The sequence below is a fragment of the Festucalex cinctus genome, chromosome 2, assembly GCF_051991245.1.
Source record: "Festucalex cinctus isolate MCC-2025b chromosome 2, RoL_Fcin_1.0, whole genome shotgun sequence".
In the NCBI taxonomy this organism is placed as follows: Eukaryota; Metazoa; Chordata; class Actinopteri; order Syngnathiformes; family Syngnathidae; genus Festucalex; species Festucalex cinctus.
In genome coordinates, this window is record NC_135412.1 from 38,325,192 (window position 1) to 38,343,297 (window position 18,106).

Sequence of the window (18,106 nt, forward strand, 5' to 3'; positions counted from 1 at the left end):
AAACCAAAGAGTGATGTGGGTGCAGTAAAGCAAGCATGCTGAGCCCCGCATACAAGCACAGATATTCACACGTTTGTACAGTACGCATGCAGCGCACCTGATTATACAATGCATGGAAAATGCAGACCCGTCCGCTCTCTACATCTATCTGTCCTTCATAGCCGCACCCGCAGAGAGGTCTATCAACAAACGTCCGAGGCCCAACAGCAAACACAGCTTGTAGTGCCCGTATGCCAGACTGCCAGTCTTCTAGGGCTTCTGTATACCAAACCTGTTGCTAATTAGACTTTCATAAATAGTCGCACATCTGACACCAAGATAGGATGCCAAAAACTTCCTTCTCCTTGGTAGTGCAGGCCAACGGTAGAATTAACCAAATACACGTGAATCTATAAAGTCAACAATCACTGATGTTGTACAAATCAATTCACAGATTATTTCAGGACAAATATCCCTCTATAGTTACGTCAATTCACAAAGTCTTGTGAAGACCTCTTACAAAAAGGCCTCCCCTTTTGAGACTTCAACAGTGTGCCTTTCACAATTTGTTGTCTTTTTTTTTTTCCCCTTACTAATTATGTTAAATGTGAAACAGCACATACCTGCTATCATTTAAAGTGCCTATGACTAACCACAAATGAAGCTCTGATGTTTTAGTAGGCCTTTCCTGACATATTTGCAAAACTTCCACAGAATCAGAGAAGACTAATTGTTCAAAGGTATCAGAGAGGAGAATGGTCCAAAAGCCTTTTCATGGCATTTGATTAAATATATCATGTAATACAGTGAAAACAGTCATCTTCAAGTGGGGAAAACATGGCACAACAGTGGCATTACCAATAAATTAATATAATTTTTGGCATATATTGGCTATTTAGTAATGTGACATCTTCTTAATATGTCTGGGTTATGGGCTAGTGGGGAAAGATGGAACCCTTATCCTATATTTCCCAGCCAGAGTCCATACTTGAATCTGATCAAACGTGTTGGATGATATGGAGAGGGCTGTGCATAGAAGATTCCCTCGTAAGCTGATTGATTTGGAGCATGTTTTCAAAGGAAAGTGGTCAGAAATACATTAATGTAATGCATGTGTATATTTTTGCAAAGGTGCCATTGTATATTTTTTATTGTGCCCTTTAAAAGAGCTCAGTTTGATTTTAAATTGAACTGTTCAGGTAAACAGGTCACATTAATGGTAGAAAAAAAAAGAAGTGATTTATCTTAGTGACATGTTTTGACAAAAATGTGGCATTTGAACAGGGGTTTGTAGACTTTTACTGTTAGTTTTAAAATGACTTTTCCATGTGGGACGTGGAGGAATCGCTTGCCAACGAAAGGCCACACAAAGGTTCTTATTGGTTGGCACCCGGTGAGGCTGAGACTTCAATGAGAATACACCTTTTTTCAGCCCGGCAAATGTCAGACAGTTGAAAGGGAATGGAACACAAATAAAATGGCTCCCTGCAGTGGCCGGCTGTTACTAAAATCTCTGATCTTTCAAATTTGCAGAAACATTAGTTGTGTCTGTTTAACTGTTTTTTTTTTTTTAATACTGAAATTATAACAGTTGACAGTTGTGTCTCTACTGCTACAGAGTATGTAAAAGTGAAGCATCTAAGACTTTGTTATTGTGTGCGTGTTTATTTACCCTCTTTTCCAGTAGTGCTACTTGCTCCTTATAGAACGCATCCAGTGCTTTCAGTCGTAATTCTTTCTTCTGGAGATCTTGAGCCTGCGTGAGGACACAAACACACATACACGCAGCACACATAAACAAAAAGGTGGATTAAACACAAAGTGCTATATGGTGGATTAGTCAGGTCGACAGTAGCAATAATAAACCAGTATGAATAAAACCCAAAGTTTCAACACGATAAAGTTTCTTCTCCAGTTGACTGTTAGTTTAAATATTAAACGTGGTATGAAATTGTGCAAACTGAAAAAAATACGGTGGACTACCAGTTAAGTGAAATTTTAATTACCATCCAAAACAACAAAAAGTGCTTCAGAAATGATCCTTGTTTTGTGCATTGTAAACCATTGCTGTGATTATTGAGATGCAACCATCATGCTTTCTAACGGAAACAAAGAAACACTGCTAACTCTCACGTTTCGTAACATCAAATTGCCAGCAGCCTAACAGCATCAAAAACATCAAAATAAACTTTAGATGTTTGCATAAAAACAGTACCTGCTGTTGTATCCCTGGAAAGAACAGTAATACTTTTCAAATTGTATTGCAAAAATCCACATTAAAGCCCTGATTTTTGAAGGTAGGACTAACGGCAGAAGCATCAGCACAATAACTCAAGTCTATAGAAACACACCAAGAAGAAGATTCATCATAATTATCAGGGCTGCTGAACACCAAATCAAATCAGAGGTGTAGTATAAACAAACTGAGTCAAGAAAAAAAAAATATTCAGATGTAGTTTATGCTTCTACAGTCAAACTGCAGCGAGTATACATGAAACATTTGGACTAAAAGAGTTAATGTGTCAGTTCAATATTAAAGGTGACGTTTATGCTTGGGAGGGTTGAGTTACAAGCCAGCGCCTTTAAATCAAAGTTAGCACACTTGCTCTTCCTATCTGTATGCCTACTGTGTTAGTCCAGATTTAATTTGCAGCCAGAGAGGAAAATGAGAGTGAATCATACGACTCCCCTGTTGTCCCTGCAGGGGTCTGCAAGTCTACGGTAGTTAAGCGGCAGCCAGGCAAGACTCGACACACACCACATGACACACAAGCCGAAATACATTCACGCACACACAAATAGTGACCCATTTTGTTTTAATGAGATGAAAAAGATCGAGACAAACTCCGTGGGGATAACTTGACTGCAATCAAGCTTGAATACCGCTAAAACTACATTTACATAGCAACAATTTTTAAAACTTAATATCCTCCCCATCCGTGTTAAAAAAAAATAAAAAAATCTGTTCACACTGCATCTAACCTTGCTAGCAAGCTGAATTCTTGCAGTATTTGTTCACAAATACTACGAGAATCCATCTTGTACTGCCCCCGCTGATCAACCGACAACCGACCTTTTTGAGGGCTGACCAATCAGGTGTTGTTTAGGGCAGGACATGCAGCTGTGACAAAACCAGGAAGCGTCGACGCTGGGGGAAACGAACAAACCTAACATAGACAAATGGACGCTGCAATTAATTCTGTTCACGGTGAATTACTCACGTACTCACCGTTTCCTGGTTGAATGTTGAATAGCAAAAAGCACTTACTGCATTTTCATCTGGTAAAGATGTTCGTGCTTTTTTTTTTTTTTTTTCCCGAAGATGATATTTTCATCCGTTGCCGTGATTGGTCAATACAAACGTGCACAAGATGCCACATCGTCCAATCAGCTCGAAGTATTGTACAGAATGGCCCACCTTTCCTGAGCAAATCACCATGGAGCAGTCCCAGATTGATAATGTGAACTCCCTTGACTGAATCACAACTATCAATCTGGTTACACTGCCTCGTTTGTTTACAAAAACACAACCACATAAACGCACACAAAAACGGAGAAGTTTATTGCGGAATTCTTTGCTTGTTGGGCATCTTATTGGGTGCCAGTTTTCACACATAAATACATGTCATTGATGCCCACATCATATCATGTTATTTGATAATGATTTTCTAAACCTTAAAAACTAGATTTCATTTAGTTATTGAATACACAGTAACAATAGTAAGTCAACATAAATCATAATTTCTGAATGGGCCCCGGGCCACTTTTTACAGAAAAAAAAAAAAAAAAACGAGTTAAAAACCCCTGGTATAATGGACCATCCACACAACAAACAAGAAATAAATACAGAAGTTTGATTGCAACATTAGTAAAAATGAAATTTGAGTATCACCTCACTCCTTCCCAGTGGGCAGTGTGTGTACGGTGTACCCATCTGATAAAAGCAGACGTCTGTTCGCCCCTTTCCCGCTTCTCTCCTTCTCATTATTTACTCCGCTGGGCTTATTTAACACATAGCTTCCAGCTAGACAATAAATTAGCACTCAATAATAATTGGACTGGTAATTACGACCAGGCAGCGACACAGAGCAGGAAGAAGAACAATCTGGGCCATTACACTTTTTTTTTTTTTTTTAAACAGCTCCTCTTGTTTGCCATTAACAGTTTGGCCCATTATACAATGACTGCTTCCCCCAGTAGATAACACATTTTAAATATGAGTGCAAATTGTGTCAATAAATAATCTGCTAAAAGCATCTCTTCTTTTCATCATGTCTGGTACTCAGTACATTTGCGGCATCTTAATGATTGTAAATTATTGCTGAGACTACAAAAAATGGCGCCATAACCTCAGCCAGCTTGTTTAAGCTTCAATGATATCGGGAAAAAACAATTAACAAAATTTTCGGAGGCCCTACTGGGTTGGTCTTGTGGGTTGCGTTTGGGACACTTGACAGTTTCATTTACATTTTCATCAGTATATGTGCCTGTACAGAAAAAGGAAAAAAAATAAAAAGGAAGAAGAAAAATAATTCGGGCCCTTTGTACTGCCTGGAGCTCAGGTCCTAATTACAGTAAAATAATCTCCACTTATATATTTAAAAAAAAAAAGAAAAAAAAGCAGGGTATCTATTGGTAACTGTTTTTAATCCATATCAGTCAAAAGGTCAGACTCCTATGAATGTGCAATATATTAAGAAACATTGAAATATACCTCATCTACAATTAACACGTAAAACATTAACCATTTCTGGTTTCAAATACAAATATTGTACAGCAATAGGACATAACTGTATTCCATCTCTTTTGAGAAGTATGAATTCTGTTTTCTAAGAATTAGTGTCATTTTTAGGGATAATTGAGGTCTTCATTTTTAAGTGAGCACAACCTAAATCTACCTTATTAACATTCAATAAAATGTAAATCATTTCTTTGAATTTATTATAAGCATTAGTGTCACTCTTATGCCGATGTCAGACTACACGAAAACAGCCCGATTTCAGCCCGACCGACGCGTCGCGGACAAACGGGGCATGTCGTAAACGATTTTGGGTTGACTTGACGTAGCCTCGCCCGTGTAGTGTGACACGTTCAACGACTGGTCGCCTGTGGTCCGGGACGGTTCACGACCATCACGACGAAAGTAGAATTTTTGCTCGTCTTGACGCATAATGTGACATACCTACGGCGTCGTCCGTTTGGTTCCACAGCATTGACCAATAGCGAGCCTTGTTGGTGGTTGGATGACCACCTGCAGAGCTAACCAAGCCTGGATCCTGTCTGGGCAGTGGAATATTTATGCGACTGCAGAGAATTTGCTTTAGGAGAAGCAAACTTTAAAAAAAAATTAGAGGGTGGATTGGGCCATCGGCCATAGTTGTTACATAATAATTTAGGAAATTTGGGCATATGAGATGGGCACATATTTAGTGAGGATCGATCACATTTTCATATAGTCGGGCCAGGCCTGGCCGCCTTAACTGTCACCCGCTCTCACTTGAAAGTTTCCCCCTTCGGAGTGAGTGGCCTACTGTCCAATGCACCGTACTAAAACAAGTATATGAATAAATGAAGCAGTAAAAAATACTCAAACAATATAATATTTCAGTGTTTGATAAAATAATAAAACAAGATGTCATCCCGCAAATTAATTAACAAAATCAGCTATTATCCCGGCGCATATAGGCCTAAATAAATTAAAATACAGTGTTGGCTACTATAAATCATATTTTAAACACTATTGAGGAGCAGGGAGCGCAAGCAATGCGCTCACATCACACTTGTCCCATGCGTGCTCCATTCACGCAAACACTTCCTGTCCATGCGTTTTGTTTTGTTTTTGTTTTGTTTTTTGTCCCACCTCCCTGACAAACAGTGGCCGACGCGTCTCTCTTGGCAAGACAACACGCGATGATCGGCTGGTGTCTTGTCGCGTTCAGACGTGTAGTGTGACTACACGCCCCGTCCACGACACGGAGCGAGTTTGTCGTGTAATGTGACAGCGCAACTGTCGTGTAAGACAAAAAAAATCGCGTAGTCTGACATTGGCATTAAGGACAACTAATTTCGCAAAATCAAGTCATCAAATCATCATGTAATGCCGATGTCAGACTACACGAAAACAGCCCGATTTTAGCCCGACCGACGTGTCGCGGACAAACGGGGCATGTCGTAAACGATTTTGGGTTGACTTGACGTAGCGTCGCCCGTGCAGTGTGACACGTTCAACTATTGGTCGCCTGTTGTCCGGGACGGTTCACGACCATCACGACGAAAGTCGAGCATGTTAGAATTTCTGCTCGTCTTGACGCATAATGTGACATACCTACGTCTTCGTTCGTTTGGTTCCGCAGCATTGACCAATAGCGAGAGGGAGCTAAACGTCAATCACACACTGAACAGCACTTTATAGCTCTTTTTATTAGCATTTGTTTATTTATTCGTTTATGTATTTATTTATTTATCCCCTGGATATTTCATGGGATGGGGCCAGGCAGGTGCATCTTGAGAGGGGGGGGGGGGGGGGGGGGGGGGGGGGGGGGGGGGGGCGCCCCGCTGCAGCGCTGCGGCTGCATGGAGCGCGCACGCATCCGTGCAACCCGTCAGGCAACAGCGACATGAATAGAGGACCAAAATATATTGTGACTGTTGTTCTAATAATTTCAGAAATTTGGGCATATGAGATGGGCACATATCTGTGGGAATCTCTGACATGCGGCCGATTCGATATGTATCTCGATACACAAGTTGCGATTCGATTGAAAAACGATTATCTTTCAGAACAGAACGGTTCGATACGGTTCGATTAAGTTTGGGGACGATACAATTTTCGATTCGATACGATTAATTTCAATATTCAAAACTTATAGTGACATTTGTTGCTTGTAAACATTAATCTTAAAACACCACAAATTTTTACAGTATCTACAAATGTGTAAAAAGAGAACAACAACAATGCCTTCTATATTTTTATATATTGAATCAATTATTTAAATGGACCGGAACAAAGGGCTGGGCGATATGACTGAAAAATGTATCAGTTTAAATATTTATTAGTTGTTATTGACAGTTATAATTGTTTTTTTGTTTTTTGTTTTAATTCAAAATCAGGATCAGGAAAACAAAAGGATGATAATTCAATTTGAAATATAAATATTTAACCTTTAAAAAGACACCAACACAATTAAACAATATGTCCACATTGTGAAGTATTTCAGAAACATAAATTTAAGACATGAAATAAACCTACCGTCCAGCCAAAAGAAATATGAAGCCACCTTATGGAACAATAAATCTATCAAACACATTTTAACAACTTAATATATCCAAAAATATTTCCAAAAGTGCATTTCCCTTTTTATTAACAATTTTTGTTTTTAACAATTTTTGTTTTTCTTTGCCATCACATTCATTTTTGGTTAATGTATGACATCTTTTTTGTTTTTTTAATCTGAGACACGATGATGACCACGGAATCACTACTGTTTGTTTTGTTTTTTGGGCTATCGTTCATTTTGAGTTTGATGACGTAATTGCGGGCACGTCTCAGTTCCCTGCTGCTCATGCTAGTTGTGTACATTGACAGGGAGCCACAAACTGAGAAATTAGATACTTGCAGTGTGCTTTTACCTTAGCTGGTGTGTTGGCTGTGGGACATACCTGTGTCGTTTGAATCCATGCATTGGATCGTCACGGGAGTTATTCTTTTTGGCTCGCGAGCAGTACCAACGCCGGCCCGGGACATACAAGTGCACCGAGAGGACTCGATAGCCATGGGAAATACCGAGATGTACGGCACCGGCTTCTGCTAACTGTCTCCATTTGCATGTTGTCACTTGTTGTGCGCGACTGCGCGCGAGCGCGCGTGCCGTGTCGCGAGCACGGCGTTGACGGTAGGCGGACCCCCTCCCCCCCAAAAAAGGTGCGTAACGTCTTTGCATTATGTTTACAACATCCGGGGAATGAAGCGTCTCTGAGCACTACTTTGCTAGCTCTCTGTAAACAGGGAAGTAGCTTGAATAGTGCTGCTACTGAAATGTAAACAAAACAAGTAGAGCACGGTGCAGAACTCTTGCTATTGTTATGAAAACCATAAAGCCTCACTCGCAACCGATTCACAGCAACGCGATATCCGGTCCACAGCTTTACAAGCAATGTATCTCAGGATTCCCGGCGGATTTTGTATCGGTTCACAAGTCTGCTACCGATACGGCCGTTTAGCTCCCCTTGACGACCGATGGTTCGGTCGAATCGGTTTTTTGTCCCACCCCTAATATTTAGTGAAGATCGATCACATTTTCATATCGTCGGGCCAGGCCTCGCCGCCTTAACTGTCACCCGCTCTCACTTGAAAGTTTTATTTTGTTTCCCCCTCGGAGTGAGTGGCGTACTATCCAATGCACCGTACTAAAACAAATCAAATATGAATAAATGAAGCAGTAAAAAATACTCAATATAATATTTCAGTGTTTGATAAAATAATAAAACAAGATGTCATCCCGCAAATTAATTAACAAAGTCTGCTATAATTACCCCAGCGCATATAGGCCTAAATAAATTAAAATACAGTGTTGGCTACTAAATCATATTTTAAACACTATTGCGGAGCAGGGAAGCAAAGCAATGCGCTCACATCACACTTGTCCCATGCATGCTCCATTATACGCAAACACTCCCTGTCCTTGCCTCTTTTTTTTTTTTTGGTTCCACCTCCCCGACAAACAGTGGCCGACGTGTCTCTCTTGGCAAGACAACACACGATGATCGGCTGGTGTCTTGTCGCGTTCAGACGTGTAGTGTGACTACACGCCCCGTCCACGACACGGAGCGAATTTGTCGGGTAATGTGACAGCGCAAGAGAGAGAGAGCGTAAGACAAAAAAATCGCGTCGTCTGACATTGGCATAAGACTTTACATCAAAATGACATTTGTTCAAGACTTACAATAATTATTACAGTTAGATATAAGACGGAAACGTTAACAATTCTGAATTCCTTCTCTCCCACTATGCAATCAATACAATTTCATAAAAAAATAAAATAAATAAATCAAATGGGAAAAACAAAAAAAACACAGGCTAACCTAGTTAGCTCTTCACTTATAAGACATACGGACGGTGAGGTATACAGCTAACAATTACACGCATCCTCACTGCCCGCGTAATATCTTAACATGCAGAACCATATCAGTTCCTGCAGATTACAATTACCGATACAGGTGTTGGCTTATCAGCACCTCAGCCTCTTCCTCTCGTGTTGCTCCTTTGTTCACAGTATTCCCCTACACTATATCCTCAGTTATCTCCCCGACACTCATTTTTCCCACAGTGCTCCTCTATCTCTTCAAATTTTCCTCTCATATTTACCTGTTTTTTCATCTTTCCATCTGCTCTTTGTTGCTACTTAATGTCCTCCCTGATTGTAAGCGTTGTGCCAAAATGGAATAAAACGTATACTTAAGGAACAACATCAAATGTAATATTCTAAGCACGCACCAGCATATTTACTCAATGATAACCCTTGCCTAAAGGATGGAAAATCCATTGAAATTCAAGACAACGAGCAGATTTAACTTGTTTTTTTACTCATCTCAATTGCTTAATATATCACAGAGATGCAATACGTCTGACTAAATAAGTAGTCAGAGGAGTACATGACAAAACATGGAGCAATTCACCAACTAATATGCAGAATGGTAATGAAGCTTGTCCCCATCTGCATCTGTTTGCTTTTCTCTGAGCATGTACACAGCTGTTTCTTTCACACCCATTACCAAAGTCTGAATGTGCTCCCCGACTCGGATAGACGCCACGCTGCTGCTGCCGGATCTCCAGCTGAAGACAAGTCATTAAGTGCAAACAAGGTAGGTAGGTGAGTCCAATCAAAGAAAACATCTGGATCAATTTACAAGTGCAGCTTCACTAACAGATTGATGGACAAGTGTGAAAGTGGAACGACCATAATCTTTAAATAGAAGCCTCCGATCTAAAAGATGTCGTGTCCCAATTCATCACCAGGTGCAGCTGCTTCAATAAAATAGATGCCTCTTTTTCCCCCTTTGACACATGATGTGTCAGGTTAGAAGTTACTACCTTGATACACATGTCTGCGTAGCACACATGGCATCTGCAAAGTTTACTGTGAAGTATTAAGAGGAAGTTGTGCTGCGTGCTTCTAAACATAACAGGTCGCTGGTTTTCTTTATACATAAAGCACTGGCAAAATTGTTGGTACCGGTTTATGAATAGCTGAAAAACTCACCATTGTCACAAGAACAACATCCCAGAAACATTGTGGCTCATCAGTATGCGTTACAGAAAATTCCAGTCACATCAGTTCTAAGTTATTTCAGTGATGATTGTGTGCCTTGATTCCTACGTTACAATCAAAATGTTCCACGTCATTGTCACTGTGCAGCCAGTTTCTAAAGCAAAAAGGATAACAAGGGTCATAGTTGTTAGAGAGATTACGTAGATTGGATTATCACGGGGATAAGCAAACATTTGTCCTTGGACGGAATTTCACACTTCCTATTTAATGTGATTTAAATTAATATTCCGCATGTCGGACCGGAACAAAGAGCAGAAGACATCCATCCACACAACCATGCAAAAATCCACTTGGCTCATCCTGCTCAGGGTCAAGTGTGTGTATCCGATGGAGGTAAGGGGTGGGAGGCGATCCTTGATAGTTAAAGGTCTGACACATTGAGACAAATACCCATTCAGTCCAACAGACAATAGAGAACTGAATATGCATGTTTTTGAACAGAGAGGAAGTACCAAAACAGAGCACACATCTGCACAGGGACAATTTACAAACTACGTACACAAAACGTATGAACCTTTTTGCTATAAGGTGATTGTACAAACCACTAGAGCGCTGAGCCGCCAATAGCTGAGGAGGGACGTCCACACTGTCACTGACAAAATGCGTAATCTGTCAAGGAAGGTTTTATTGTATTTACTATCATCTAAAGGGAAGTAGCAAGTTTACAACCCCTAACAAAAAGTATGAAATCATCAGTCTTGGACGAGCACTCACTCAGACATTTTATTCTGCAGATCAAACTCAGACAAAAAGCATGAAACAGTCGTAAGGTCATTCCAAAGTGCAACATCTTGGCTTTCAGCTACACTAAAAAAAAAAAGTGAAGATAAAACAATGTGCTGGTCAGTAAATATTACTTTTATGGAGCAAGTGCAGGGAAATAAATATGGAATCACTCCATTCTGAGGAAAAAAATATGGAATCATGAAAAACAGACAAAGAAAAAACAATCAAAACACATGACCAGTATTTAGTTGCAGCACCTCTGGCTTTTATGACAGCTTGCAGTCTCTGAGGCATGGACTTGATTAGTAACAAACAGTATTCTTCATCAATCTGGTGCTAACTCTCTTTGAATGCAGTTGCCAGATCATCTTTGCAGGTTGGAGCCTTGCTGTGGACCATTTTTTTTTTTTCAATTTCCACTCCAGGTTTTCAATTGGGTTCAGACCTGGGCTATTTGCAGGCCATGACATTGACTGGATGCGTCGTTCTCCAAAAGAATGCTTTCACAGTTTTTGCTCTGTGGCATGATGGATTGTCATCTTGGAAAATGATTTCATCATCCCGAAACATTTTTTCAATTGAAGGGACAAGAAAGCTGTAAAAAATGTCAATGCAAACTTGCGCAATTATTGAAGATTTAACCACAGTGCCTTTGACTGACATGCAGCCCCATATCATCAAGGACTGTGGGAATTTTGATGATTTCTTTAGTCAGTCCTATTTGTAAATCTCACTGGAACGGCACCAAACAAAAGTTCCAGCGTCATCACCTTGTCCAATGCGGATTCGTGACTCATCACTGAAGATAACCTTCATCCAGTCATCCACAGTCCATGATTGCTTCTCCTTAAGCCTGTTTCACACGACAGGAGAATTGGCCCGATTTTAGCCCCAAATTTCCCCTCCCGACAATCCTATGGACGCGCCGAGACGCAAGCGAAAATCTTCACAGATAATCCTGCCATGTGTATTGTCACCACACACGGCGCCTCCCGATGTCGGCGCTCGGAAAGACCCCCGACTTGAAATCGGGCATATCCAACATGTTGGATTTTTTTGGCCCGATTTCGCTCCCCGCAGCAGATTGACAGTGACGTGCAGCCAATCAGAAAGCGAGCCAGCGAGGAAGCCGGTGGGGAATCCAAAATCAAAAAAAGTCATGACGCAGCAGAAAGTCCATGCTCGCGCTATTACACTCTTTTTAGTTCTTAAATTATTTTTATTTTATTTTATTTTATTTATTTTTTTATACACGAACACACATTCACCACAAATAAACGCGGTCTCCGGGTGGGACGCCAACCCGCGCCGCCAGCACCGAGCCGAGGGCAAGCGATGTCTCGCCAGTGCCCATTTACACTCCTTTATTAAACAAGACCTTTTCTTTATATGCCGCTTTTTCGGCTGAAAACCAGGATAGACTCATGTTGGTGACTCGGAAACCACATTTAATCTCGAGAGGTTTTGCGAGATCCCGTCACATTCTTGAATGAACTCGACTCGTGTGGAGTGTGTTTATTGTGCAGTGTGGCCGCACACCACGCACGGTACGTTCAAAACTGGAACTCCCGTGATTTTTTTCTCTTCACGTGTGGTGTCTGTCAAAGATTGGAAATCGGCCGACAATTTTAAAATCTTGCCGTGTGAACCAGGCTTTAGTCCATTGCACTCTTGTTCTTTTTTCTTTAAGCGTCAATGATGGTTTCCTTTTAGCTTTCCTGTATGTAAATCCCATTTCCTTTAAGGCGATTTTGCAGAGTTCTGTCACATACATTGACTCTAGCTTCCTCCTATTTCTTCTTCATTTGTCTTGTTGTGCTTTTTCTGTTTTCAAGACATATGGCCTTTAGTTGTCTTGACACTTAGATGTCTTTCTTGGTCTACCAGTACGCTTGACTTTAACAACCTTCCCATGCTGTTTGTACTTGGTCCAGATCTTTGATACAGCTGACTGTGAACAGCCCACATCTTTGGCAACCATACGTGTAGAGTTACCTTCTCCAAGAAGATTGATAATCCTGTCTTTGGTCTCAGGAGACATCTCCATTGTTGGAGCCATGATTCTTGCCAATCCACTTGGCCCAGCAGCCCTCCAAGGTGTGATAACTGCACTGTTTTTAACTGCTGACTAACAAGGAGATGTCATTTGAGGCAGGTGCCCAATTAAGGAAAGGAAATTGACTGGGTGTATCCTTATTTTCTACTCAAAATGGAGTGATTCCATATTTTTTTTTTGTCAGAATGGTGTGATTCCATATTTATTTTACTGCACTTGCTCCATAAAAGTAACATTTATTAACCAGCACAATATGTTTTCTTCCTTTCTTTTAGTGTTTCTGAAAGCCAAGATGTTGCACTTTGGAATGACCTTACGACTGTTTCATGCTTTTTATCTGAGTTTGATCTACAGAATAAAACATCTGAGTGAGTGCTCGTCCAAGACTGGTGATTCCATACTTTTTGCCAGGGGTAGTATATACATATCATTTAAACAAAACAAAAGAATTTTGCTCAAATATTGAGACTAATTTAACATTAAATGATATAATCTATTCCTACAAAATGCTTTCTTCCATTTCAGCCCAACACGTGGATGTGATAATCATCACGCCATTCCAAAACTCAGTCATGGAGCTTGTAGAAGCAATATCTACCAATATAGATAATAAAAAATTAACTGTTGGGATTTTTATGGATTTAAAAAAAGCTTTTGATACTATAGATCATTGTATATTAATGAATAAATTAGAGAAATATGGAATAAGAGGTTTAGCTTATCAGTGGATGAAAAGTTATTTGGATAATAGATATCAGTATGTGCAGTTTAATAATGTACAATCAGAGCACATGAAGATCACTCATGGAGTTCCCCAAGGGTCTGTGCTCGGCTCTAAATTATTTATACTGTATATAAATGATATTTGCTGTGCCTCAAAAATATTTAAAAGTGTCTTATTTGCTGATGATACAACTTTCTACTGTTCAGGAGAAAACCTGAAGCAGCTTCTGACTACTGTGGAGTATGAATTGAATATATTAAAAAAACTGGTTTGATGTGAATAAATTATCATTGAATTTAAATAAAACCAAGTTCATAGTTTTTGGCACTAGACAAATCACTCAAGTTAAAATTATGGTGAATTCAATTGAAATAGAAAGGGTGAATGAAAATAAATTCCTTGGAGTTGTTATCGTTGATAAATTATGTTGGAAGCCACACATAGAAACTGTTAAAAGGAAAATGTCAAAAATTATAGGGATACTCTATAAAAGTAAGGATGTTTTAAACATGAAATCATTATATATATTATATAGTTCACTATTATTACCATATTTGACTTATTGTGTGGAATTCTGGGGAATGGCATATAAAACAAATACCAACACCGTTTTCAAATTGCAAAAGAAAGCTATAAGAATTATTAATCGATCAAAATATACAGAACCAACACATTCACTATTTATTAAATTAAATGCAATGAAATTTTATGACTTGGTGGATTTTAAAATAGCACAAATAATGTATAAAGTTTATAACAATTTACTCTGCCACAGTACTCAGAAGTTATTTGAAATTAGACACAGTCCTTATGATATAAGGGGTACAAGTGTGTACAAAAAACCCAAAACAAGAACAAATATTAAGCAAAGGTGTGTATCTGTAAAAGGTGTTAATTTGTGGAATCATTTGGGAATTGAACTGAAAAATTGTGATTCACTGCTGGAGTTTAAAAAAATGTTTAAAAGTAAAGTTAAAAAAAATTACCTATGTCAGACCAGAATATGAAAATTGTACATGTGAGTATGTGTAAATGATTTAGATAGGTATTATGGTATATGTTTAGGAAATTTATGTATATATGTTTTTGGCAAATGTGAATATGTTTAAGTGCACTTGTGTGTATATATATATAACTTGGTTTATATATTTCATTTTAATAATAGTAAATTAGAATTGTATTAATAATGAAATAAGTTTAAATATATTTAGTAAAAGGGGTAGGACTAGTTAAATTTCTAACTTCTTCCTACTCCCTTTTGAACATGTAAGTTATGATTGATTGAATGATTATTTTATTGGGATTTTCTTCTCTTTTGATTGTTGTTTTTTTTTCTTTTTCTTATCTCTGCTGGTCATCTGTTTATATGTTCAATAAATTAAAAAAACAAAACAAAAACATTTTAATATTGTTTACTTTGTTCCCCATTTCTATGGTGGCATAAGCTATATTCATTACTGCCATATGCATTATTCGGACTATAATTCCATAAAGTTAATTCTTATGGAATAGTTCATATTTCATATGAACTCATATGAATTCATATTGAAGCTCATCAGCAAGCTCTGTGGCAGACTGCTTTTTTTTTTTTTTTTTTTTTTTTTTTTTTTTGTGGCAGCCTGAAAATGATCAGTGAATCAGGTGTGTTGGAGTAGGGAAACCTCGAAAACATGCTGGACTCTAGCTCTCGAGGACCGGACTGATACCTGTGCAAGAGGGTTTCCCTGCAGTTTTGACTCGTGTTCTTGATGAATTACAGAAGCCGTGTCTTAGTGCTGAAGTGCAATATCACCTGAATGTTATTCTTTCTCTACATAGAAAAAGCATGTGTGGTTTCTCATTTCTTCTTCGTGAATCAGGACAAAAAGATAAAAGTATTACCTCCACACACAATTTTTGTTTTTCTTCAGTAAGCTACAAGATGTGCATGGATGTAGCTCAACTTTCCATAGCTGACGTGAAATTGGTCATTCTAATACAAATATACCGGTATCTAAAACAACAACAAATTGTAATTTAAAACAATCTCTGTGAAGGTCATGTTATCACAAACTGTTATGACCAAAAATGAGTTTTGAAACACAAATACCCTTGTCTTAAATATTATCAAACAATAATACTTGTTAGCATGTGCTCATAATTGACAATCATGTCAAAATGATGCATTAAAAAAGCAATTAAAAAGGTAAAAGCAATGCAATCTTTACCTGCTTGAGCATTCACAGCGTGTGAATGTTGAGCCATTACATTCTCTGAGACGATAATAGGAAAATAATCTAATTTCAGTTCCGAATGAATGAGTGCAAAGCTGCCACACACTTGACTTGCATGTGCATATAAGTATTCATAGCACAAGAGAGTGTAATTACAAGGCGCCTTTGGCATCAGCACGTCCAGTCTTGTTGGACCAGTTGTTGTGCTCACTATGTCCCTCTAGTGACTTTCTATTAACAGCGGGAGAGTGCTGGAGTGAAGATAAGGCAGCCACTACAGCATGCCTTATCAAAGGGAGGGAGGGAAGCAGGTGCAAGAGGAGAAGAGTCACACAAAATAGGCCACGGCTGGCGTGTAAAACAAGCTCTCCTCTTTCCTTCCAACCAATCCACCGCCACACCACTACTATCTCCAATTCCAGGAAACTCTCGGGGTGCAATTTACCACTTGCACTGTGCTGATAATGCAGTCTCCAGGGCAGGAGGCATGAGGTGATCGGTTGGGATGGAAAGGGTGAAAGACCAGGAGAGATCCAGTAAAGGGGAAGGTGGGAGAGAACAAAAGCAAAATGGAAGAAAAACAGTGACGCATGCAGGTTGCAGGTGGAAGGAGTGAAGACTAGTGGAAATGTTGTCAAGAGGGTGAGTAAGAAGATGACTTCAATGGAACGACATACAGCATCACTTTTGGCCACATCAAAAACTTCCAAAATATGTTTAAAAGAAATCTGTACCAGGAACACATCAGCTCTATATGTTAGTAATATAAATTCACATATTAAAATAAATATTAAATTAAAATATTAAATTAAAATATTAAACAAATATTAAAACAAATGTGAACAATGTCATCAATTATTAATAAAGTTAAAATACTATAACTAAACATTACATTTTTTGCTTGTTGTTACAAGTCTTTGTAATTTCATCTGCGCAAATCTGATTTCATGAGGTGATCTTGTCTCAACAAGATAGTGCCTAAAAGAGCTGAAGCGTTCACATACACACACAAAATCCATAATGGTTTTATTTCAAATTAAAAGAGTATATGTCTGCAATGGGGGGCATCCCAAAACAGTCACCTTAATATTTACAGTAGTAATAATATTGACATGCTTTTAGCTAAGAAAAATATTAAAAATATTTCTATTCATAGAAAATTCATCAACCCGACCAGGATTGAAATATTAAAATAAATTTTTTAAAAAGGTATTTAAACTTAACGTCTCCAAAGCTAGCCAAATTCAGGAGTTATACTTGACTGAGTGAGTTATATACATGGTGTCTAAATGAGCTGGCTGTCATTGAAAATAACCAAGACTATTAAAACAGCTCGAAAACTGATTCATTTTACACGCATCAGACTAAGAACAACATGTGGTGAAATTATTTTGTTTAATTGGCTCAATGCATAACGTGAATATTTGTATTATATATTCTAGTGCCATCAAACACAAGAAAAATACTTTTTAGAAGGTCAATCCTGGCCTAAGACGTTGTCGTATCATGTACCGGTAAATACAACTTTGTAATTTCTTGAGATAGTGATTTTTTTGTTGGCAGCTATAATCATCAGAATTAAATAAATAAATACATAAATAAATAAAATACATCCATTCAGTGAATCGTTTATCATAAAATTATAAAATATGTCTAATTGAACTACTGAAATAAAACTGTTTTTCACGAATCATGATATTCTAATTGAATGAATGTGCCTTTTGTGGTTACTGGGATTGACATAATTCTACAGAAGATGATTCGGGCCAGTGAATAAGGGGCAAAAAACAGCTGATTTTATTCTCAGAATTTTCACTTTAAAGTCAGTATTCTGACTTCAAAGTGAGAATTCTGAGAATAAAGTGAGAATCCTGCCAACCTTTTCTTTTTTTCCACTGGCCCTAATCCTCTTCCATATCATTCCTTAAGGTCAATTTGTTCTCAAAAATGGAAGTGCTAAATGCGGTAATTACAAAAAATATGGATGGTATCAGTATGGTAGTTGAGAGAAAAAGAAAAAAAGAAAAAAAAAAAAAAACTACGGTTATGCGTTTATATATTCAGTGATTTCCTTTCATTT

General features: G+C 38.4%; 1 protein-coding gene across 1 annotated transcript in view; it reads right to left on the minus strand.

The window, feature by feature from the left end:
• LOC144014754 (MICOS complex subunit mic25a-like) overlaps positions 1 to 18,106 on the minus strand; it is a 32,487-nt gene that overhangs the window by 9,870 nt on the left and 4,511 nt on the right. The window contains exon 5 of the mRNA XM_077514986.1: positions 1,652 to 1,735. Within this exon, the coding sequence (XP_077371112.1) occupies positions 1,652 to 1,735 (84 nt within the window). The remainder of the gene's footprint in view (positions 1 to 1,651; positions 1,736 to 18,106) is intronic.